Source organism: Xiphophorus couchianus, chromosome 3 (assembly GCF_001444195.1).
Source record: "Xiphophorus couchianus chromosome 3, X_couchianus-1.0, whole genome shotgun sequence".
NCBI lineage: Eukaryota > Metazoa > Chordata > Actinopteri > Cyprinodontiformes > Poeciliidae > Xiphophorus > Xiphophorus couchianus.
Window position 1 is genome coordinate 9,449,387 of NC_040230.1, and position 25,232 is coordinate 9,474,618.

Sequence of the window (25,232 nt, forward strand, 5' to 3'; positions counted from 1 at the left end):
GCCTAAGATAGAAAGAGAGAGAGAGAGAGGTGAAAGACAGAAAATCATCTTCTAAAATATTAAGGCTGCAAAAGGAGTATGCTATTAAACTAAAATTACTCAGTTTACTGTGAATATACTGTATAGATAAAGGTTACTTAAAGATTATTTAATTACTAAAACCATATTTCTGTAGTGATTATTATACACTTTTGACAGAAGGAGGGTACTTGAGGAAGATTGAAAGTTGCAAGCTGTGAAATATAATCAGAAAAGGATACAAAAGCACATTTCTGAGTTTGAAAATGCATTTAAAGACTAAGCATGATTGACCTTTAAACAAAGAACATTTCAGTTCTGCATGAAGTGTGTTTTCGCATGAAGCTGTGGTTTAAAGCCACAAATCAAAAGACATACAGTTCAGGAAACTTTTTTTATTTTTTATTGTTTTACATTTAGCCACTCAGCTTCCTTTGCAAGACTGTTAACTTCTATCACAGAATCAATGGTAGAAAAAAACAATTTAATTGAAGAAGCATGAATCTGCTTTTTGTTGATAAGATTCACTCTGTAAAATACTCTCAAAAAAGAAAGCAATGATTGGATGCATGTATACAGAGAAAACAAACATGTATGAACAGGTTTTAAATTTAAATTTTACTTTTTTTCAGCCCAGATTTTCATTTTAAAGGTCAAATTAGTTATAATACATTACATTACAAAGGGAAGTAAGCTCATTTACATCTAGAAGAACATGTACTACTACTTAAATTTCAACAGGGGGCATTAATACTCTACCCTTATTGTGATAATGCTGCCTTACAACAAAAAAAAAAAAACTTTGTTCTGTCAATCATTACATAAAAGCTGTTTTTGCCACAAATTTAGGTCTTTCAATTTAGATTTTGTCCCTTAGGTAAAAAAAAAAGAGAGAAAAAAGTTAAGGTCATTTTTTTATATACAAATTAATCGCAAACCTGAGGCACTCCAGATAAATTATAAACCTACTTTTGCCTCTAAAAAAAAGTGTATTAAATAGCACCATTGACTGAATTAACAAATACAAAAAGAAACAAGATTAAAAGCACAGATTTTGTTGTAGATCTAACCAGAAAGTGTTGCCGGGTGGTTTTACTGTTTACTGTAAGCAAAATTAGGTTTTGTAAAAAGTCACTAATAGCAGATAGCACCCAAGCTGTGCCTTCTTCTTCAGTGACCCAAGAGATGAAGCAAACCAGAAGACAGAAAATGCAATTAGGAGCTGCAATAAGATTTCCTCTTTGTCTGTCCAGGTGGAGCATAAACACAACAGACAACAGGACAGACTAAAGCCAGTAATGTCCAATTATTTGTGAGATTACATCATGATGTCACATAACCCCACTTTTAGAAATCTCTGGACACTAGCATCAGGGCCAGCTTTACAACTTCAGATTGATTCGGCCTGAATCCATTAATCAAATTTCCTCCCCTCATTTCCAGATAGCCAGACCTTCAGGGGACGGTATCAGATCAGTGATGTGACAAACAGAGGAAATCAAATGACACATCAAGCAAAAAATGAGATTATGAACTGGTAAAGACTGTAACTGTGTTGGATTATTTTCCCTTTTTCTGTACTGACTCAATGTTTCTACAAGGAAATTAAGTGGGACATATTGAAACCATAATTTTTCATAGATAAATATATTTTCTCTTGGACAGAAAAGGTTAAAAATGACAAAACTCACGTTGAAGTGTCATACAAAATGGATGGTTTTTTTAAACATGGACTGGTAATCTGTCTTCTTTTGACATAAACATTTACTTAGATTTACATTAAACAGATTTGCTTTTAGTCAATTTGGTTGTTCAAAATAGCAGGAGTTGTTAAACCATATTAGGTATCTCTGGTTAAAATCTTGGGGTGGGTTCTGTTAAAAGATGAGCAGCTTGAGCTGTTTGGCCATAATGACCATTGCAATGAGGAAAAATGGGGAAGCTTGTAAGCTTGAGAACACCATCCCAACTGTGAAACATGGGGGTGGCAGCATTATGTTGTGGAGGGACTGTGCATTTCACAAATTAGATGCCATCATGAATAACGAACATTAAGTGGAAGTACTGAAGCAACATCTGAAGACTCAAGTAAACTGTGTTTTTAATATTGCTCAATTTTTAGGGGACCAATTTGTGCCAAGAAAATATCCTGCTCAACATTACTCTACCATATCAGCGTTGACCGTTGATAAAAGTTTTCGAAATTCTGACCCTATCTGAACATTGTAGCTGAAAACAAAACTCACTGGACCAGACAATATTTTATCTTTTATTTTCCAGTTTTAGTGAGCCTGTCTTATTTGTAGCCTCATATTCTTGTTCTTATTACAGGGAGGAGTGTGTTCTTGTAGCCCGTCTGTTTCAAAATTTGACAACTTATTAGTGTTTGAGCTTCTATTTATTTTTTATTATCTTGACCAATTCTCTCAACAACTACACTACATTCAAAGTACTTATGCACTGACAGAATGTTCAGTGTATTGTGTCACTTGAATGCGCTGAACTGCTATCATGTGAATGTCTGATATGCTTTTTGTGTTAGGCATTTGTGGGCAAAGATTCTATGTAAAAACGTATAAAGAAAGAACCCAAGGAAGAGGGAGGCAAGTGTGCTTCATCACTTTTCTGCAAAGATGATGTTACACATAAAACACGAAAGTCTAGCACAACAAAGCAAACCATGAAGAAAGCAGTGACAAATTTAAATAGATATATTGTTTTGGGTGAATCTGGAGAACCCTCTTCACCAGTTTTCACCAATTGTCTTTCATGAATCTCAGTCATTCCACTGCTTATTGTGTTGCCATACATCTATTCATTTTATTTTCATGTAAAAGGCCAGCTTAAGAAGCAAAACCATCTGAATGCTGTTCAACACACTGTTGCTCTCTCCTGCTACTTCACCACTACATGTGATTATCTAACAGCCTGCTTCTAAGGAATTTCACTTTGTCGGAAAAGTGTGTTTGAAAAAGCGATTTGCTGCTCTGAAATACGTTAAAAGAGTTGGCTGTATTTTATTTATGTGATATTTATGTGTTTTTTATTTATTTGGTCAAAGTCTTCACATTACAAATCCAGATCTGATTCTTGGTTCTTCAGCTCGGTTTTGTCAGACCTCTGCTAGGAATCTTGGTTTTGCTTTTGATAGCTGTTTAAAGCTAGATACACAAGTTAGCTCTGTCATTAAATCAAGGTTTTATCACCTGCGGATTTTAGCAAAAGTTAAATCTTATTTTTGTTTTAAGGACTTTGAAGGAATTATCCATGCCTTCATTACATCTCGCTTGGATTATTGCAATGCATTTTATAGAGGCATGGATAAATCACAGATGCAGCGACTTCAAATGATCCAGAACGCAGCGGCTTCTTACAGGAACCAGGAAGCATCACCATAAAAGGCCCATACTGGCCTCTTAAAACTGGCTGCCGGTCTTTTAAGATTTCTTTATTAACTTATAAAGTTTTAAATGGGTTAGATCCCCCTTATCTTCGGGACCTTTTAAAATTTCAGTCTGTGTCCAGAACCCTACGATCAAATAATCAGCTATTACTGACAGTTCCTCTGACCCGAAAGGAGATCGGGCTTTTTCTGTTGTTGCTTCTATTCTATGGAACAATTTACCTTTCCAAATCAGGTCTGCCCACAGTCTGGATCATTTTAAACCGCTTCTCAAAACTCATTTTTATTCTTTGGCATTTATTTGAAGTAGTGTTTTGATACTCTGTTTTTATCAATTTGTGTTATTGTCGTTCTTGTACAGCACTTCGGTGCAGTTTTACACCTGTTTTTAAAGTGCTATATAATAATACACTGACATTGACATTGACATGTCAGTACTAGATTTTTCTAACATTAAAATCTGAGACGTTGCCCTGGTAGTACTATATTTTGCCACTAGATGGCGGTGATAGTATCACTGGGCAGTAAAACGTGGTAGAAATACGATAGTCACTTTAGCTAGTTGGTAATGGTAAATGAATGCTACAATTTTATCTTTTTCTTTTTCCGTTATCTTGTGAAATTATTGGTATAATAATGTTGAAGCATTAGACTTTATGAAGAATAACTAAGGGGTAGTTTATTTTTAAAATACTGCCTTAGGGATAATTATTTCTGACTTTACTTCACAAACTATATTTTATATGGAGGGTTTTAGCACAATGAGGAAAGAAGCAAACCTAATCAAAATAAAAGAAATAAAACTTTTCTTAGTTTGACATAGTTTGACAAATCAATGTGCTTAGTCAGTGTGACACCCAAAATTCACTGAGATGAAATCACCAGTAAAGTTGGTTTCTATATCAATAAAAACAATTGATGACAGTGTTTTTTTTATTATTGTAAAAACCAGTTGTATTGTCTAATGAGCAAAATATTAATCTTTTAAAAAAATGGTCAAACTAGTAAGAAATCCAGAGTTATCCAGGAATTGTCAGGATTTGAAAACTGGCTTAATAATGAGTGAAGTGTGAAAAAAATATTTGTGTGAAATCAAATTTTAAGAGAATGTCTGAAAAATAATTGAGGAATTTATAAGTTCATTGTCAAAGCCAGATGGGAGGAGAAAATTAGAACTTTTTGCGGAAAAGGCTTTACTTGATTGTATTTCAACAGAAGGCCATGTGAAACTGCTTCAGTTCTTTCATTCCCATTTCTCTAAGTGCGTCAGATAGCTGAGAATATTCAAATTCAGTGACCATTTAGATTGAGTACTGCTGTAATGACCCATGCCAATAGACTAAAACCCAATTCTTCCAGTTCCATCTGGGGAACAAAAAATCAAGCAGTTTTTAATTCCAGTTTTCAGTACTGTATGGCATGTAAACACATGCCAACATTTGGAAACGGATATGTTGTATGTGTGACCTGTACAAACCTTTTAGTGACCTACTTTCCATAGATAGCTTACTCCTGATGGGCACAACCCCCTTCAAAAGCTTTGCTCTAAGGCGTTCCCTCCCACAATTCATCAGCTGGGACTGGCTGCTTGACACAGTGTTACATAACCCCTTTAAAGTCCAGACTCTTCAAATAAGAAAGGTTAACTTGATCATGGACTTGGAGATTAGATAACCTTTCATGGTGGTTGTCTCGTATACTGTAGACTTAGATCTCCCATAAAAACCTACTGGAAAATTTTTAAGGTTAGCTGTAATGCCATTAGCCAAAGTCCTCCAACGTCCTAGGAGACAAACAAGAGTTGGAATTTTAAAAACAAACTTTAGAATGTTAATCAATGACTTGTAAACTCAAAATGAGCAAACAAAATATACCAGACAGACTTTATTTCTAGTTTTCATCATTCCAAAATTACAAACTGTCATGTTACAACCACAACCACTTAGTATTGCACAAAGGATCAATTGATTTAATCCATGTATAACTACAGTTGTTTAGTGAAAGTCTCAGTGGTTTGGTAGGAAAGATTTGTGAATAAACAGAAAATGAGATCTTCACAAAAATGCCTAAAACAGTTGAACTTATGTCATGGATGAAACTTTTTCACATTGTTGTCTGAGTCTGAGTTGGGTCTTTGCCTCTCAGCTTCAAACCGCAATATGACAGAAAACATAGTAATAATCATCTGACAAGTTCATGAAGTAACTCATTATAAACATTTAACAAATTATGACAAGTGACAACTATGACAGTATTAATTACCAAGAAGAATTATAAAACAGAGTTTCAGTGTAAATAAGATGTTTTATCACCTAGACAGGCGTGACTGTGGGGGGATGGAGCCTTTTCAGTCTGTGTTTGAACAGCCTGTTGCTCAGCCTCATAGCAGATTTAACCTACATAGATACGAATGCTGACAAAACACACTTCCTGTGACAGGAATTGGTTGAGACACTTAAAAAAAATAAAAACTATAAATGTATTTATCTTGTTTGTTGACGCCATTAAGCATAGGTTCATATAAAGACACTGCATACATGTAGTTGTGTTTTATGCGTCAACGGGGTCTTTTTAAATCAAATTTAGTATGAAATATGTGAAATTTTTGAGGCGAAAACAGCTACTCGGTGTTGTTTTTCCGACTTCTCACAGGAAATACCCGAAAACATCCCCAACAAAGGAAGGGGGGGGAGGATTAGCGATTGACGTCAGCGCTCTGGCAACAGGCTCGAATGCGTCTGCTCCTCTAGTCGCCGATTGGTCGTTCGCCTCGCAGGCAAGACACGATTGGTCAGAACTGCCAGCGCAACGAATACATATTTGTGCTACAGATTCCATTTTGTTGCAGTTCAGTGTCGGGAGGGAGAAGTGGCGTATTTACGGCCACTGTTAACAACATATAAGCCTCGAGAGTGACAGATTTGTAGGAAATATAGCTTTGCTGTTCTTCCTACAGTATCTGCCGAAGGATATCCGAGGCTAAGTATATTCGACGAAAGGCTTCAACAACAAAGCCTGAAGAAGTCGGTAAGCGAAGCAGCTTTGTATGCGGTCGCCATGTTGAGTTCAGTTTCTTTGTTTTGGTTGGGTGCCAGACTGACTCACGTAGATGTTTAATTAATTTGATTTTTTAGAAAATGTTTGTTATTAAGAGTTAATAACAACATAATGCGGGATGAAATTCAACTAGATTTTTTCAGATATAAATGTTCTTGCATAAAAATCGTTTTCAATTGATTCTGAAACAATTAAGCAATGAATTAATTTAGTTTTGCTAAGTAACCTTTTTTAACAATTATCCCATTTTTAATTCAATGTTAAATGAGGAGGATAACGGTGTTCGGCTGTTGATGACGCACTTTGCGAAACAGTCGAATAACAAGTAATGAATGCTTTGTTACATAATTTGATGTGCAATTTAACCGTTATTATGTGCATTTTTATTTCTCTGGACATTCAAAACACATTCCTGTACCATTTTGTTTTACAGGCAGTCGACTTCTTGGAGCATCGTGCGCCGAGGTGAATTGATGTTCAGCTCGGCTTCACGGCAAAACAACGATCATTGGCACATGAAAACCTCAGACCTTGCTGGACACACAAGTGCAGCGAGAAGTAGACAGAGAACTACTTCGAGGACCTGGGGACCGATCGGCGGTGAGAGATTAAAGCAAGATCTCATCGTCTTCAGCCTGACAACAAAGAGGTGAGCTGGAGCTCGGTCTGTGAGTGGGGGAGGGGCGCAGCGCTCTGGTGTTGCTGCACGTAGGCGCTGTTTTTCTTCAAGAGGGCTGAGTCCATTCGTCCCTTTGCCAATCTTTACCCCTATTTCTACACAAGCGTCACAGAATAAAAAGTCTGCATCGGATGTTATCATGCATTCTGTGTTCAAAACAAAAACAGATTTTTTTCCCCCCCAAGAATTAGGAAACAACTAGAAAAATAACATGCAATAGTTTTTGTCCATTAAATTGGAGACTAGAAGTTGCGAAATATGGTACTTGCAGTGTGGTTATTGTTTAAGTACTTATAGGTAAATGAAGCTGAGTTTTAGTCACAAGTCAATAGCAATGCATTTTCACAACTACAGGGTTTCCCCCATAAAACTTGCTAAGCCCGGTGGTAGGAGTGCCAAGGCGGTCCACCGGTGGTCCACCGTGTTTTTGTATTAAAAGGTGTTAAGTTGACAGGAAATTTATAAACAGTGTCAGTGAAACGCTATTTAAACCCACAACTTGTCTTAAAAACAACAAATCAAAAAAAAAAATTTAAAATGAATATCAATTATTTGCACTTCTGTTTAAGTCAGTGGAAAGGAGGTGTGCACGTTCCACGCTGAGGTAAACTTAGTGTGGATCGCACAGCGCGTGAGGCAACGTGCAGAGGCGCCAATGGTGTGATTGGTCCAGCTTTAAATGCATAAACTATAAACCTATCTTCTATAAACATCTTTTAGGAATAAATCTGCTCCGCCAGTGAAACACTCAGAGCAACAGAGAAACTTGCAATCCAGCTTTAAAAAAAAAGAAGCAATTTAAAAAATTTTTTATTATTATTATTTTCCTAAAAACATAAACAAGAAAGGTTTAGCCTGAGCCTGGCGGTGGGGCTAGTAAAGCACAGCGGGCCGCCAGGCCTATAATACACTGGGGGAATCCCTGAACTATGCACCCAAATGACGTTATGATCTTCTCCTTTAGGTGACAGGTAGTACAGAAACATGGGAGGTGGAGAGAGGTACAACATTCCAATTTCCCACCCTGAACGCCCCAAGAAGAGCCACCAGCTCGGCAAGGCCAAGCAGAGGAGCCGCGACCAGAGCGGAGCAGTAGTGGCATCCGTGGGAGTGGCGGGGGGCCTTCACCATCACGGTCACCGCCGGAGCGACAAGGGCACCACCTACCACAGGTCTCCGGAGGCACGGCAGGCCGCGTCTGTGGAGAAGAATGCTTCTGTCCGTTTCGTCACCACCTACGATCAAAACTGGGAGGGTGCAGTGTCTCACCTTAATACGCTGCTAGCAACTCAGGGCAGCCCGAGTTATGCAGGGCCTAAGTTCAGTGAGCCGCCCTCGCCCAGCGTGTTGCCCAAACCTCCCAGTCACTGGGTGTCTTTCCCTATGGGATCCTGTGACCACAGAGAGATAATGGCCTTTCAGCTAAAGAGCCTCCTGAAAGTGCAGGCTTGAGATAGAAACCTCCACCTCATTTATATCGAGCCAATGTACTGCGACTCTATATAGGCACTCGCTTTCCAGGAACACCCCATGGTTGTAATAGATTTGTCATTTTTGGCTTAAATCCTCTCAAAGTTGGGCATTTGAAATTGTGTTAGAGTTTTAGAACTGTTTTAAAGATATTACAGCCATGTGGCCTTGCTGGTTGGCCATGCCTTTAGTGGAGCCAGTTTCTTTGATGACTGGATCCTTTTTTTTTTAAAACGTCTTTTTTGTTTTGTTCTTTTTAGTGTTGGCTGTTAAAGCAGATTGAGTGTCCTTTTCCCAAAATAGGGGTTGTATTGTAGGTCAGGTAAACTCCATCACTTTTACGGTCCATTTCTATGGACAGACACTTCTCTTTTACATACGTTTTGAAGTTGAATCTTTGGAGTGAGCTCCGAAGCTTCAGGTGCTAAAGTAAGTTCACATTTGTAGCACTTGTGTTTTTTTTTTTTAAAAAGCCCCCTTTTATTTTCCTAGATATTACTTTACTTGTTTGGAATGAAAAAGGCACTCAACTGCAGTTCTGCAGGGAAAAAGCTGTTTTATTTGACATGAGCTAGTAGCTATGTACAGGACAAGCTGAAAGACTGACCTCAAAGGGTAACAAGAGACCATGGCACACAGGCCTTGAACAACCAACTCCTGTATCCTTTTTTATTGCGCTGTGCGCACATGCACTATAGGAGTTGAGTGTGTTCAAAGCCTGCTACACTCTATCAAAGCATTATTTTGTACAAGTCCTTTTGTTGCGATTGAAAGCACTGTGTGTAACCAAAGCAATGTTATTTGCTGCATATTTTTCTCACCCTCTGTGTGGTTAATAACTTCCACTCTCTTGCCTCTGTGGTGAGCGGACATTTCCTTACTGTTCATCTCTACAATCAGTACTGTTACTACCCTTCAGTAGTCTGTCTCTTCAGCAGCTTTGGTGGTGCAGCTTTCATGCGGAAGAGGGCCACGCTCGCGTGTTCCTGTTAGCTGCACCTATTTGTGCTGAAGTGAGAGAGAACTAAGGAGCTTTTTCTTTAGGGACGTGTGTGGCCCAAGGGTCTCTGCGTGAGACAGAAGGCTGATGTTTGTTTACAAGTTTTGTCTCTTATTGACCATCTGATTATCGGCACACTTGTTGCCTGTTGCCGCTGCCTGATGTTTACCCTCTTGCACTGTAATCAGATTTACCCTTAAAACGCCAGGTTGGGATGCTAGATGGAAATGCAATGGACTATCTTTATGAATTCTCTATTTTGTGATTTTTTGGTCCTTCGTTAAGGCTCATTTGTGTTTGTTTTTTCTTCTTTTTTTTCTTTTCCCTTTGCAGAGTTGAAGCTGTTTATGGCCAGCATAGAAAATAACAAAACAAAGAGATTGTGAATTGTGTTCAGGAGCCATGTATATAATGAAATGTATAAAGTTCTTGTAGCATATGTACATTTACAGGCCATGTTTGATGCCTGTCTGACAAAAGTATTTTTAGTAATAACACTGAATGTATAAGACATGCTAAGGACGTGTCTTAACTTCAATACTGAAGAATATTTTTGTTAAAAAAACGTAAAAAATTCCCTTCCTGCCTATAGCATTTAACCGTACCCAGCACTGTTATCTTTACGGAGATCTTGCACATGTTTTTTTATTGTTTTGTATTACACAGTGTAGGGTGAAAAATGCTTAGTGCAAATTATATAAAACAATATAAAAATAGTGATTGGATTAAAGGAGACTTGCTTATTTATGGATTTAAAGTTTCAATCTATTTGCATTTTGTAAGATCGACACTCTGTTGACAAATGTGCCTAAGTTTAACCCCTGTTTTATCTGATAACTCTCACCCAAACTGTTGCTGTTTTTAGCTTTCAGGTGATCTTCCGCCATCTGAAAGTTAAACTTGGCTCAGTACTTTTATTTACAGAATTCTGGTCTATTTTCAAATGTTCCCCCTTTTCTTTTGGTCACATGACGTAGCAAAGTCTCCTTACTCTAAATTGTGAAACACGGAAACAATTGGCTGCTAATTTCTCCCTTTGATAAGTCACCAAGTATTTTGAGACATGCCCTAATTAAGATTGGTTTTAATTGGTGTTAAAAATGTGAAAGAATGCACTTTTAAACTGACAACAAAGTAAAAAAAAAAAAGAAAATAAATCCCTTCCCTCCCCCCATGTTTGTCTCTCCTTTTTCTGTTTTCTCCTATTTTACAAGTATTTACTTATTTACTTGTTAAAATTTATTTAAAAAAAAAAAATATTAGAAAATTACACCCTAAGTTGTTGAAAAATGTATAACATTAATTGTAACAAAACAAAAAAAGACTTTTTGGCACTGTTATATACAGCACTGTGATTGTTTTCGCATCCAATGCTGGATTCACACATCAAAAACTGCCCAGGTAGTTTAGAAGAGCAGAGGATGATAATGCAACTGACAGTAGAACAATAAATAATATCTGATGCAAAATGTTAAAGAGGAAACCTGGGAGCAAAAGCATAAAGAAGCGAAGGATGCTTTTTCTGGGGGATCTAGATAAGATGAGATGGACCTTATTGTCCTAAAGGAAATTTATCTTGGATACAGACTCTGCTGCATACTACAAAATCATGACCTTCCTATTGCATTCACAAATAAAACAATTTCTGTAATATTACATTATATGAGATATAAATACATAGTCTCAGTACATCATATTAACACAGCAGGCACATTGCACTGTCTTATTGAAAGGTATTTCTGTTCCATGGGTGCTACAGAACGTGACTGGACTTCTCTTCATGCGGCTCTTGAAAAGCTGATGTAATTCAGCAAATGGATCTGTCCTTGACAGAGAACCTACACCCTCATTGTCCTTGAGAGCTAATGTGATATTGCAAAGTGCTATGAAAAGGCCTTTTAGATGTTTTAGTGCTTTTATAAATTCAAACATCAAAATTCTAGAGTTGTCACATCAAAGTCCAGATCTACGCCTTATTGAAATTTGGGTCTGGAGATAAAAACAACCTTTTAAATCCCAAGGGGTCTGACAGAGATAGGAATATTTCAATCTCCAGATGTGCCTGCCTGATCCACCCAGGCTTATTGTTGTGATTGCAATGGAACAAATACTAATAATTTCCTGAAGGGGGTGATATTGTGTTATTTTATCTAGTCCAAAAATAGTTCTGATTTAATTTATAAAAACAATTACAAAATAAAACAAGTGTGCTAATGTTTTCTGTCCTGTAACTACTGAAAAACCAAACTGAGGGCTACTGAGAACTTCACTTACTCATTTTAAGTCAAGAAAAGCGTTATCCTGCATTAGTCTTTTACAAGGGAAGAATAAGATCAAAGGTTATTATGTACATTTAGAGTACTCAAAATGTCAATGTGTGAACGTTTTCAAGAAGACAGGTCTTAAGTGCACAGGAGAAATCATCAGCTCAAGATGCCAAGTATTTAGGAAGATTTTAGGTATTTTATCGCAATATATTTAATGTTTCAGACACAATTGTTCTGCAAACTATGTAAAACAACAGACTATGGACAATACGTGGAGAGGTATTTGTACAGAGGTCCAAGAGCCATAAACTGATGGCATCTGTTACTTATTTTTGCTCATCATGAGAGGACATTTGTCACACTTTTTTTTTTCAGTCCTTTCAACCCATATTTACTTGTTGCTTATCTTTTGAGCAAATCAGTTTTTCATTAAAAATTTTCTACCCGTTTACTTGTTTTTTTTATGCTTGTTTGACATATTGTTAAACAAGCATAAATACATTCTGAAATACATCATATTTCAGAATATTATGTATTCGTATATAGATTATTATTATTATTATTATTATTATTGGTGGTAGTAGTAGAAGAAATTCCTATTGTGTTTTGCATTTGCATTTGATGGCAATGTTCATGGATTTCAGATTACTTCATTTGTTATATCAATCTACAAAATGAACTGTGCCCAACTACTACGCTGAACTCAGCAGCTTGCATGGCCAGTAATGTGATTTTGCAGGTACAATCTTTTTGTTCTTTAGAAAATATGACATTTATATGGTGTCAGCAAAGATATGCTCAATGCTTGATTTATACTTCTTTTTTTGGCCGCCACTAACCACATGTGAACATGACACAATACAAACCAGACGTATTAAGCAAACTTTTTTTTTATTTAAATAGACATTGTATCTTTGTCACTGTCAGGTTTAAATCTTTCTGCTCTTCCTGACAAGAGTCGTTGAGCCCACAGTCAGAGTCTAAATAAGACAGAACAAGACACATATTTTAAAGCTTATAATCAAACAGTCTGGAAACGTATTGTGCATTTATCTTTCAGAAATACGTGTTTCTGCAAGACTAAAATCTGGATGCACCATACCTCAATCATCTCTCCTCCTTTGAGCTCTTGTGTGTGGTTGAATTTGCCAGTTTTGCAGACCAGTTTTCCTCCCTCCTTATTGACAATGCACTGAGGAGGGGTGAGAAGACAGATTTCAGCACCAGCAATGAAGCAAATAACAGATCATTTAGAGGTTAAAAAACAATAATATGAGATAAAATTTCATTATAAGGAATATTTTTGAAGACGTGTTGTAGACATGTAGAATGCTTATAGAAGACCTATATTATTTGTCTCTGTATAAACGATAAACAAAAGTTAGTAACCTTTAGCTTCTTGCCATCCATGGTGGTAATTTCAGCCTCTTTCCCGATGGTGAAGGAGTTTGTCACAGTCTTTCCAGGTGTCTTGGAGGTGATGACAAAGTCATTGCCTGTTTGCTTAATCTCAGTAATTGGTTTAATGTCTTTGGCCATCTTGATGACATCTTCTGGGAGTTCTGTTGAGTAGAAGAGATTTGTTGATATTCTATGCGACATTAGACATGAATTACAACCATCTGCAATGCAAAGTTGTGTTGGCCTGTGTTGATAAAAGTTAAATGTGTGAATACTTTTCTTACCCATGGCTCTGAGGAACTCTTCGTAGTTTTCCTGGGAGTACACCTGCCATGTTCCGTTGAGATCCATGTCTTCTAGAGAGTCTGAGGTCTCCTTCACCAAAGTATTTGGAAGCTGAGACAGCTGTGTGAAGCTCAACACAATGTGAAGAAAATGAATGCAAACGTGCTTCTTTTTATACCCAAAGGCAAAGGCTCCACAGTGCAATGCCGAGTGAGTAGCAAAGTCCTTTGAGGATTGTTTGAACAACCCAGAGTTCAGTTACTCTTTTATGTTTAAGCTTCAGCCTCAGCCAAGGAAATTTTTAAATCACAACTTAAGGTAAAGTACAATATATCATCTGCAAATTTAGTCTTCAAAACATTCACTCTATGTATGCACTGTTCACAATCATTTATAATAAAGAGAAGACAAGATGCAAACAGAGCATAGATAATCAAAAATAGAATTTTACTATTGCTTGTGCTTCACTCCTGTTTAACATTGACAAGATTAGCAGATATTTTAATTTTAGACTTAGTTTTTCATGCAACATTAAAGTTGTTCCATTCACCTCTGCAGCTTCTCCTCAGTGTATCACTGAATCTCCAAATATGGATCTTACCTGACCTCATGTGGCACCAAATATCAGGGTTATTGACACTGAGGACTTTGCTTTTAAACTCAAAGACCAGAGCTGTTGGAAAATTGAGCAAACTAACCTACTGTCACTTTTTAATACATTTTTGATTATAAAGTTCACTACATCGATTTTGTGTGGATAAAAGAAATGCAGCAAAAATAATAAGTTGGAAATAGCTTTATTGACAACAAAACAGGCAAACAACACATCTGTTTTTTCTAAAATCTTTTATACTAAAAGGCTGCAAGTAAATGCAACATTAAAATAGTAGAAGCATTATAAAAATCAAATATTCTTCTCTTCTAAAGTAAAACTAAGCTAAACTAAGTTTCCCCAAAATAAACCAGCTCAGAAAGGTTTTACTGTTGTATTTAATCTGTATTAGCATCTAGTAAACAATCACAATGATGCAATTATTTTTGTAACCTAATCTGATCTATAATCTAGCTCAAATAAACATGCAAAAATAATAGCAAACACACAGACAAACAAAAATAATGCTATCATTTTGAGTGGCAAGTATTGTTTGAGCTATGCCAAATAATACAAAGCTCACAAGTGTAGGTTGTAGAACTAAACTAAGAAAAATGCATTAGCTACTCCATGTTTTGCACCCCATGAAGTTTTACTGAAATTTTACTTTATAGACCAACACAATGTAGAAAAAATGGGTTTCACAATCTAAAAACAAAAAACAAAAACATAATTCATATTTAGCCCCAGGCTGTACCACATGAAGTTTAATCATTTGCCTTTAGAAGTCCATTGTCAATGCTTGAAAACCAATGTCCGCAGATGGTCTCTATTGAGCCTGACTGAGATAATTTGCATTTAACTTGGATGTGCAAAGCTTACCTAACCTAATGCATTTGCAGCTTTAATTGCAGCAAAAATGTATTTTATAAGGTATTTACCCAGCTATGCTCATAAAAGAATTTGTAAAAGAATTTCAAAATGTTGTATCATTTTCTTCCCATATCATCATGATGTCCCACTTTCTGTTGAAGTATAAAATAAAATATCTGACTGGGTAAAACTGTGGCATTCCTCCAGTTTGTAAATTTAACCCATCTCTACTGCATTAGCTGGAGGTTTGTCACCCTTCTTGTACACACTCAAGGTCACATCAACAGTTTCAGAGCCATACTGGTTGCGCACAAAGATACTATACTTTCCAGAATCTTCCGTGGTGACCTTGTTGACAGTGATGGAGGTGCGCTTGGACTCCTTAGTAATGGTAAACTGAGTCTGATCAAGGATTTCTCTATCATTGCGTAGCCAGAAGATCTCAGGAGCTGGGTCTCCATCAATGAAGCATGTCAGACACAGAGACTGAGAAGATATCATAACAAAAATGGTTGGCAATAGAGAATGTCTGAGGTATTTAAAATTTAGTATTATTTATAATTTCTGACAACGTTTTACCTTGCCCTCCATGATGGCTACAACATCTGGAAGGCCTTTTACTACTTTGGCGCGATCTAAAAATCAGCAGGGAATACCCAAAGAAATATCATTTAAGCTCAAATAAAAACAAAAACATAGGGTGTGAGGGTTATCACATGGGACTTACTTTTCTCAGCAATGGCCAGTTGCCTAAGGGATGAAATTAGACAGTCAGTTTAAGCTTACACTGCATTGTACCGATTTCAAACAAGCTAACTCCGCATTTGTTTTTTTTTTTTTGGTAACTTGTTTATTCAGACTCATTCATGTTTTCTGTTACTGACACAGCAAAACATTCAAACTTCTTCCCTTGAATCAATGCACTTACTTTAACCTTTGGTGTTCCAGCAAGGCTTCAGCAAATGCTGTTGAAAGATACAAGAAGATTCACAACATTGACAATCTAATTTCTGCACCTTAGATTTTCTTATTTGTATAGAATTTCTGTTTTAAACCAGAGCCTTACCTTCTGTGGACAATTCATAAAGCCGTTTGTGTGTCTCTTTTCCATCAAACATCTCCAAGATGTATTCACCTTTGTCATTCTCTGTTGGGTTTAACATTTCAATCCAGACTTTCTGCATACTGCTGCCTGGCTTTGTCCTGGTCTCTTGATCAATTTTTCTCCCCCTAAAAGCATAGGGTGAAGCACAGATCTACTGTTTATATATATATATATGTATATTACGACTATAATATACAAATTACTCTCTTCAGTCACTTTATTAGCTACACTTTTACACTTTGCTAGTACTAATTTAGAGCCTCTTTTACTTCCAGAATTGCCTAATTATTCATAACTTACATTAAACAAGGTGTATCAAGATATTATGTCCCATGACATGATGGGATCACAGTTACTGCAGATTCCCATTCCACCAAATCCAAAGATTGTCTATTAAACTGAGATCTGTATTAAATCGAGAACCCGTTTTAGATGATACAAACTTTATAAGACTGCATGAAGACAATAGAATATTACTTTGTGGTTACAAAGGCACGAACGAGGTCAACATGGCGTTAGGCTCTCAATTGGTACAAAAAAGGCTCAAAATGTGCCAAGAAAATGTTTCCCAGAATGCTACACAGTTACACAGTTACATCCTGCCTGTTTTTTACAGGCAGGACAGATCTATGCATTCATACTTTTAATGCCAAATTCTGGCATCACTATCTGCACTTCACAGCTACAAAGAAGACTCTTCCACCAGACAATGTTTCAAAAATATGCATAATGTTCAACTTCAGTAAATCTTTGCAAACTATAGCCTAAGCTTAACGTTCCTATGTGACAGGACTGACATTCACTTCTACAGCTGCAGCCCAATTAGTTCCTGTTTTAAAATGTTCTGCATTCAGAAATGGCATTCTGCATACCTTGTTAGTATCAAGCTATTTGAGTCAGTGCTGCCTTTGTGCCATCTTAAACCAGTCTTCCGATTCTTCTCTGATCTCTGACATCAACAAGACACTTGCATGAGTATTTTTAAAAAATACTCAGACCAGCTCGTCTCACACATGCCATATTTAAAGTAACCTAAATCTCATCTAGATGCCGAAATGCAATATATTTTTAATAACAAGGATTTTTGAAGCTTCGGTAAATGAAAAACAACTCAAATTGAATCCATGAGTGTTAAACCTCATGGATTGCTGGGTCTTCCAGCAGGTGGTGCTATAGCCCCTTTAAGAAACAATTTTTAACCTGTCAAACCAAAACTGAGTGAAAACCAAGTTCTGAAACTAGACTAATCTAAGAGATCTTTTTCTTTCATTTTGCTTAAAAAACTGTAATCATAATTGTAACAATTTGAAAAAACGACATCTAACTGAGAACCTTTCCTTGAAAAGTAATTTTATTATGCTGGCAGCAGGATGAACCTGGTGTTTCATATTGGCATGTGTGTATGGCACACATGAAAATATAATTCAATAAAATATAATATAATTAAAATATAATATAATTAATTATGTAATTAGTGGGTGAAATGTAAAATGAATTAAAAAAAATTAAAGACATTGCTAAAATGGATTAAAAACTTTACTGAGTGTATATGACCATACAATTTTCTTAAAACTTAAAACTTCTTTTCATTATCACGGCTCAGTGATAATCTTATTTGACCAGAAAACATTTTTATAGAATGTCTCAAAATATTTGTATTGACTGAAGGTGGTGGTTTTGTAGAAGGGTCTTTCTTCATCCACCGCCTCTCAGTATATGATTTGAAATTATCCTAAAGTTCCAGCCTAAAGTGTATTTAAAACTTGTTAGCTAAAATAATAAACTGATTAAGCATTTTAAAATAACTATACTAATTCTACTGAAAAGGTGGTTGGTGGTCCAATCAGGATTATGCCAGAAACTTGTTGGTAGCCACAAAATAAATGTGAATGAGGTCCAGCTTGCAAAATTACCATGTTCCTTTGTATGTGTGAAATATTATTGAATTATATTACATCATTTGAACTATTAGAAATATTTAAATCAAGAATGTGTGCTCAAAGTTAATTTTACCTGCTGTACTCAAAATGGTATGTATAATTTTGATCCTTGCAAAGTAGAAGAAAATCCTCAAATTCAATTTACTGAAATGATACATTATATTATCACTTCTACCTGGAAAACAGTGGTTCAGATAAATTATCTAACTTAACCTAATATTCATGTATGTGATAAATGTTTGACAAAAAATCTCTGATTAGAACTGTACTAATCCAGACCTGGAAAACACACTGCACATACAATAAATGTGTGTGAAATACACATGCTGGAATCCAAATATTGGCTTATCACAGGATGTTGGTCAGAAAGATGCTCTGTACTCAGACTTACTTGAAGTACCAGCTTGTCTTCAGGAAGCCAATGTAGTATCTGAGGCTGGAGTAGATCCTGAAACCCTCAGCAGTGCTCTCAATCCGCAGCGGACCAGCTGACAATGCTGCAGTCAGAACTCTTGATTACTTATTTATTGGTACATGTTTGTGTGTGTTTTGATTTGTGAGGTTGAAAATATAGCTTTTTGTCTTGCATAATAAATGTAATGAAGGGAGCAGAGTGAATATAGCATAGTTAATTAAAAAGGCATGCCTGTGTAATAACACAGGACACTTCATATCAAATGTGTCTAACTCACCGCATTGTTCACTCAGCTGCTGGAGAAGCTTGTCATACTCTGTAAACAAACAAAATACATCTTCAGAGAGCTTGTTGTACCAGAACTTGATTACTTATTATTCTAATTGCTTCACTTCCATTACAGATGGAAGAAGTGTGTTTGTGTAATGAGGTTTCGTCGAACCATTGTCTAGTAACTCCAAGGTGCTGACATCCTCTCCTCGGCTGTCTGACACCACAGCTCTGTATGAACCGGCCTCTTTCTTCGTCACCTAAAGGAAGTTCATTTGAAATCCATAATTTAATATATTTGTAGAAAACCAAAAATAATTAATATAATATTTAACTTCAGCTCAAGTTAACTTTAAAACTGACACACTGATTTATAGTATATGTCTAGACTTTATCCTTTAATTATCAACCATGAGTCACTATTATGTTGCTTCTCTGTGTCAGCTACAGTTTATGAGTGTAATTTCTAATACAAAGAGACAGGGGAGATTCATCTTTTTCCATTACCTGTGAGATTGAGAGCGAGATAATCCCAGTTGTCTGATCATAAGAAAGGTCTTTAATTTCCAGACCATCCTTAAACCACTTGAAGGAAGTGTCCTTATTCGTGTTTGTCACCTGTTAGCAAGGAGATACCAATCATGTTATGGGAAAAAAAAGGTATCCAAGCACTGTTAAATGAAAATCACTCTGTCAGGTTTATTAATACCACATGCATGATATTAAAGCCTACAAAATCTGACACTCGTGATGAACAGGTCAGTAAAAGCCCTGCCAGACAGCATCAACACATCGTTTTTATGCCATTGACAAAGAACCAGAAACACACGAGAGCCAATCTGGCTTCCTTGCAGCTGCAGAAAACAATTTCTCCAGGAGCTCAGACAGGTTTATATGGTGAAAATTAGTAAACATTAAAATATAAACATAACATGACATGAACATCAGATTAATAAAGTCATAAGACATTAACAAGAAATAAAATATATGACACTGCACAGAGCCCTAATGCCAGTCGACTTTCTGTTTTGTCATTATATTTGTTATCTGATGGTTCTAAGGCTTTAGACTGTCATTTTTTCTGTTGAACCTCTTTTTATGTAATTAAATATCAAGTGTGTAGAAAGCCTTCAAAAATTTTTTTTATTTTACTCCACCATTACAATTGCATGTGGATTTGTTTAAAAAAATCCACCTGTCTTTCTTTTACAGTTACTTTGGTCAAAATTCTTAACTCCCTAAAGAAATTCTATAAAATGCTGTGTTTAAAGTGCTGTGAAAAAGAGCATTTGTGTTTTTTGAATTTTTTCTGTTTTTGCTTATTTATTTATTTATTTTAAATAATGCAAAGATTTTCTCATTTATTAAGACTGCAGATTAAACTGTTTCTAAACCAACCTGGTACAATGTGCAGAACTAACACTGCCCTATACCTATGAACAACAAAGAGACTTCTACTTTTTAAGCTATTTTTCTTTTATTCGGATCATGAACTTAATCTTGACTTGGTGGATTTTTTTCATGAAGGTATTCAAAAACAGAGGAATTTTTCTAATCTTTAGTAAAAATATGCTTCTGTTTTTCTTCATCTTTTTTAAAAAACAATGTTTCAAGATCAGACATTATTCAAAGAGTGAGAATAATAGTCTAACTTGCCTAAAATATTCTAAATGATTAATAAAATAGCTTGTTGACTGATCAGATTGATCAAACAGACTTTTTAAAAAAACAATGTTTCAAGATCAGACATTATTCAAAGAGTGAGAATAATAGTCTAACTTGCCTAAAATATTCTAAATAATTAATAAAATACAGAATAATTTCTAGTTGCTATTGGTATTTGTACTAAAATAGTTGAATTTTCACTCTTACAATAATCTTAGCAGCACTGTCTCACTACTATCAGGAATTTTCACACACGAGATATAAAAGTACCTTGCATTGTATAATTAATTCACAATCCGTATTCACACTCCATGTCAAAAATTCCTGGAAATAAGGTCCTTGGAAGAAAAGGAACACAATAAACAACATATAAAAACACACATTTATAGTGACTAAGTTAAATTATGCTAGAATGATCTATCAAAGCACTAACAGCAAAAAGAGAAACACAAAATTATCTATGCCATCACTTTTTAAATCATGTATACAGCCATGAATACTGTATACATAGCTAGAATACTGTATACATGTATTCTAGCTATAAATACAGCTAGAATACATGGAAATATTCTAGCTGTATTGAACAAAAAGAGCATCTGTACAGTTTGAGCTTGGATTTATAATAGTAAAAATAAAAAAATAAAAATTGTGTGAGATTCTTGCACAAGTGTCCACTAGGACATTGGCCTCTGTGCATACACAACAAATGGAGGTGAAAGGAGATAAAAACCAACAGTTCAGAAGCAGATTTCAGAAATCTAAATCTTTTATTCCAAAAACAACACATGAATATTTGCCGTTTGACTAACTCTATCACATTTACTTTTCTCTTTTATTAATGTTCCCTCTTCTTGTTAAAATGTGTTTTTGGTTTTTGACATCCAGGTTTCTATAATATTTACATGGAACAAAAGCATATGTATAATAATCCAACTATGCATAAAATAAGAAAAAGAAATCTTCCTCTGGCTATGTGTTCTTTTTGTTTAATCATCCTTAAGTAAGGAATGATCAATATTTATTAATTTACTGTCAGTTTTGCTTTCGAAGAATGTCTTACCAGTCTTTCTCTGAATGTCCCTTCGATTCCAGTCAGCCAGGGCCAGTATTTCACGAAACTCTAATAAGATACAACAGACCAGATTGTAAAACTGTGCCTTGCTGTATTCACACATTGATCATGTTCACCTTGGTCTTATTGCCATCATATACATTAACAGTTTTCTTTTTAGATTTTAAGTTACAGACTAACTCAGTGAAGTTGAAGAAAAATTATTTGCATCTAGTAAAAATTTGGTAAATGCCTTTGCATGAAACACATTTCAGATTTTAATTTGTAGAAATGTTTGAAAAAGATGTCATTTTTGACCTACTTCAAAGTCCTGCACTTTTTTGTACTGGTTAAAATATTTTCTGATTTTGCAGATCTGTTCATTTTTATCTAAGAGTAGAATCTTTTAAATTCAGCAATGTTTTTTCTGAGCAGTTTTTCCCCATTTCATTCCTTTTTTAATGCTGCAATTAATCAGAGTTGGTATTTCCTAATGATACATAATCCAGGCAAAATGACTAACTCTGTTGTTGGGTGAATTTATGACTCACTTTGATCCACAAAGACCAAAGTGCATTGGTTCTTGGCATGGCCGTCCCTCAGCTGAGCGGTGTACGAGCCTTCGTCCTCCTGAGAGAGCTGATCAAACAGTATCTCCACCAGACCTTTGGCCTTGTCGAAGTTTATCTTGCGGCGCTGCAGAAAAACAAACAAATGTTACTGCAGGCAACGTTCATTGGCTCATAATCAGGCAGCTCGTCCCCCAAGCGGTTTGGTATTCTCTGTAAAGATGGTTCCTTGCACAAAGAGAATGGATCATGAATTAGAGTGCAAAGGGTCTGGAGTAACATCTGCGCTCTGGTGATAAAATATTTCTGTTCTCTAAAAAATTCAAACACACTAACAAGCAGCGACACAGAGGGAACAGACCTCGAGCTCATTTTCATTGCTTTTATGTTCATCAAGTTAAGTGTATGCCTTGCATGTTGATAGGCCTCAGTTGGTGGAAGTGATTTGTGATGTATGGCAAGCCCAAGGGCCCTAATCAGTTAAATGGCTTCTGCATTTGCAAACCTCAGCTGTGATCATTTAGAAATAATGTATAATCAGTACTGTTCAGACGGAGCCCTCATATTGGGAAGTAATGGAATAAAATGGAAGTCTCTGAATGTAAAACAGTCACAACCAAGAGACACAATAAACATTCAGGGTTGTGTTCATTGTTCTCCCAGCGGCTGCTTCAGAACGCCGTTCAATAACCTTGATAGAACAGCGGCGATGATTATTTTCAGCTTGTTGTCATAACATACATATATGCTAAATATGTTTACATTCAGCTGATGTTCACTGATGATTACACTGCTGCTGTCTTTGGATATCCGAATTCTTTTTCTTTTTTTAAATACCATATCTTTCTTCTAAATATGATTTGTTTGTAACAAGATGAGATTAGTAACTTTTGGGACTGGAATTCTAAAAGCTTCCCCTTTAGAGAGCTCAGACCCATGTGAGGTTATGTCAGACATTTACATCTCTGTGCAAAAGTTTTAAGCTAGACCATAATTTCTTTATGATCACAGCTGAAAACTCATGACTTTAGTTTAATTTTCCAAAGTGATTTTGATCAAAGTTCTTCAGGGTTTCAAATTGACTTTGCTTTTTTCCTCATTTAATGTGCATGAAGAACATAGATATAACGTTTAAGCCAAGAGCTATGAGAATATATATATATAACCCATGTGTTACAGTGACTGCTCCGAACGTGAACGAATAAGGATGGTCATATAAGGAGAAATCAGAATTCACATACAAGTTGATTGGGAAATGAACTCAGTTTTAAGGAATAGAAATAGAAGGTCGTTATATGTTGAACTGTAAGCTGCTTAGTAAGAATATCAAATCATTTTTAGGTTGTTTAGATTTACATGACACAAGTAAGTGATTATTATTATTTTTGTGAAACACCAAAAAAGTTATGTCCCTCAAGCATTCAGTGTCTGTCCCTGACTATAACTATGATAAAGAGCAAGTCAACAAAAGAATATTTTTTTTCTAAAATTGTCTGTTGTTAGAACAACACTGATTCATTGGCACATTTTATGCTCAAACATAAGGACTGTGAGATGATTCAAGACTTTACAGACTGTACAAAAAAATAATAATTAATGCAGGGGTCCACCTGTTCAGGAAGGACAAAAATAAACAATTTTATTCTTAAAACATTATTTATTGCCTTACCTCCTTCTATATTTATTAATTTACCAACTTAAAAATAAAAAGAGTAAATCATCAATATTGAATGTTTGAGTCTCTCTCTAGCAACTAACCAAGTGTGACATGTTTTTTCAGATGTGAGTGCTATCTCTATCTTCACCTCAGGCGGTATTCTCGTCTTCCTCACTTAATTAAATTAACTGAGCTTCCAGACCTCTCTGCTGCCATACTCACCTGCTCTTCATCCTTGCTGACAGCATCTACTTCCTGCCTTGCAGGATGTTTATTAGAGCACTAATTGCTGTTTTGGGCTCATGCTGACTTGTTAGGAAGACAGATGCACACATAAACTCATTGATAATACAGAAACCAAAAAACTCTTTCAAGCTTGTGTGTGACATTCCTTCTATTTAAAACTTGAAGACAAAGTAGATAACACTTAAATCTGATCACAGGCTTCTGTAATTGAAATGTTTTTACAATAATATTGATATTTAGGAACTATCATACTGACAATGTGGATATCTGGATTAAAATGTTCTTCTAAGTCCCTGACTTTAAATACTGAATACTTCATATTGTTTTATTAATAATATAAACATTCAAATGATAGAGGGAGAGAAAAACATACAGAATATTTAAATCAGCTTTTCCTCACGTGGCCATTTGCCATGCCTTTGCAACATTCTTTTTCACATGGCTTCACAAAAATCTATTTGAAGTGATTTTCCATAATCTGCTTATATGTGTTTCTCTGACTCCCATAAATAATATCAACTAGATGGAGATCACAGAGTTGTTTTGTTGTGATTAGAGACCCACATTTTTCAAGTGTTGACGGATCCAACCTGGCTTCATAAATTGAATAGGAATAATATGTAATGCATATTATTTCCAGAACATAAGTACAAAGTGACTTGTGTATGGGCACAAAATGGATGCAACATTTAGGTAGAAACAAAGGGCATAAATTGGCAAAGACGCAAAGTAACCTTTAGCTGTTTGTCAATATATCAGCTCACAGCTCGGTTTAATAGGCAGGAAACATTGGATCCAACAATCCAAGCAAAGTACTTGTAGCTCATCATCTGATAAGATATCTGTCAACTGAGGAAACCTACTGGAGAGGTGGAGATTTCCCGGTCGTTAAAAACAAGACGGAGTTCAGCAGAGTCACTCAGACTCTCGGTTTGAAGCCAAAGGCGCACGTTGCCTTTCTCAGACACCTCCACTTGCCAAGTTGACTTCAGTGCAATCACTGCAGAGTGAAATCAAAGACAGAGCAGGTCAGATCATAAAACTTATAAAACAGCATAAAAACCTGCATTCTGTAAATAATATACAGCAGGATAACAAATTACTGAGGTTTGGATTTTCAGCACCTCTGCACCTCAGTGATGATACGTACATGGGTTTCTGACCTGCCAGCTGAGATCTTTGAGACGTTCGAGGTCTAAAAATAAAAGAAGACAAAAGAATATATAGAAGTAGAAGGTTTGATAATTTTTAAAAGAAACACAAAACAGA

General features: G+C 35.8%; 3 protein-coding genes across 3 annotated transcripts in view; 1 reads left to right on the forward strand and 2 right to left on the reverse strand.

Annotated features, from left to right (window-relative positions):
- The first annotated feature begins 6,246 nt into the window (after positions 1-6,246).
- Positions 6,247-10,799, forward strand: pnrc2 (proline-rich nuclear receptor coactivator 2). Its single transcript, XM_028012197.1, has 3 exons — positions 6,247-6,448; positions 6,912-7,127; positions 8,122-10,799. Exon 3 carries the CDS (start codon positions 8,142-8,144, stop codon positions 8,607-8,609), a length of 468 nt encoding a protein of 155 aa, XP_027867998.1. The 5' UTR covers positions 6,247-6,448; positions 6,912-7,127; positions 8,122-8,141; the 3' UTR covers positions 8,610-10,799.
- A 1,967-nt stretch (positions 10,800-12,766) lies between these two features.
- fabp10a (fatty acid binding protein 10a, liver basic) lies at positions 12,767-13,748 on the reverse strand. The gene is made up of 4 exons (XM_028012198.1): positions 13,580-13,748; positions 13,284-13,456; positions 12,997-13,086; positions 12,767-12,874 (listed from the first exon to the last, which is right to left on the reverse strand). The coding sequence occupies exons 1-4, from the start codon at positions 13,644-13,646 to the stop codon at positions 12,824-12,826; spliced, it is 381 nt and encodes a 126-aa protein (XP_027867999.1). The 5' UTR covers positions 13,647-13,748; the 3' UTR covers positions 12,767-12,823.
- A 612-nt stretch (positions 13,749-14,360) lies between these two features.
- The window catches only part of myom3 (myomesin 3), a 58,949-nt gene continuing 48,077 nt past the window's right edge, over positions 14,361-25,232 (reverse strand). Inside the window, exons 24-37 of the mRNA XM_028012195.1 lie at positions 25,114-25,158; positions 24,827-24,963; positions 22,043-22,187; positions 21,501-21,560; positions 20,711-20,778; positions 19,283-19,393; positions 18,948-19,035; positions 18,783-18,821; positions 18,482-18,587; positions 16,112-16,275; positions 15,974-16,010; positions 15,773-15,795; positions 15,625-15,680; positions 14,361-15,531 (exon numbers count right to left, since the gene is read on the reverse strand). Coding sequence (XP_027867996.1) covers positions 15,262-15,531; positions 15,625-15,680; positions 15,773-15,795; positions 15,974-16,010; positions 16,112-16,275; positions 18,482-18,587; positions 18,783-18,821; positions 18,948-19,035; positions 19,283-19,393; positions 20,711-20,778; positions 21,501-21,560; positions 22,043-22,187; positions 24,827-24,963; positions 25,114-25,158 — 1,349 coding nt within the window. The 3' untranslated portion in view covers positions 14,361-15,261. The remainder of the gene's footprint in view (positions 15,532-15,624; positions 15,681-15,772; positions 15,796-15,973; positions 16,011-16,111; positions 16,276-18,481; positions 18,588-18,782; positions 18,822-18,947; positions 19,036-19,282; positions 19,394-20,710; positions 20,779-21,500; positions 21,561-22,042; positions 22,188-24,826; positions 24,964-25,113; positions 25,159-25,232) is intronic.

Coding starts and splice junctions, on each gene's coding strand:
- pnrc2 (XM_028012197.1), top strand. CDS start 8,142: ATGGGAGGTGGAGAGAGGTACAACATTCCAATTTCCCACCCTGAACGC.
- fabp10a (XM_028012198.1), bottom strand. CDS start 13,646: ATGGATCTCAACGGAACATGGCAGGTGTACTCCCAGGAAAACTACGAA. Junction 13,457..13,579: donor AGAGTTCCTCAGAGCCATGG/GTAAGAAAAGTA, acceptor TCTACTCAACAG/AACTCCCAGAAGATGTCATC. Junction 13,087..13,283: donor TGGATGGCAAGAAGCTAAAG/GTTACTAACTTT, acceptor ACCCCTCCTCAG/TGCATTGTCAATAAGGAGGG.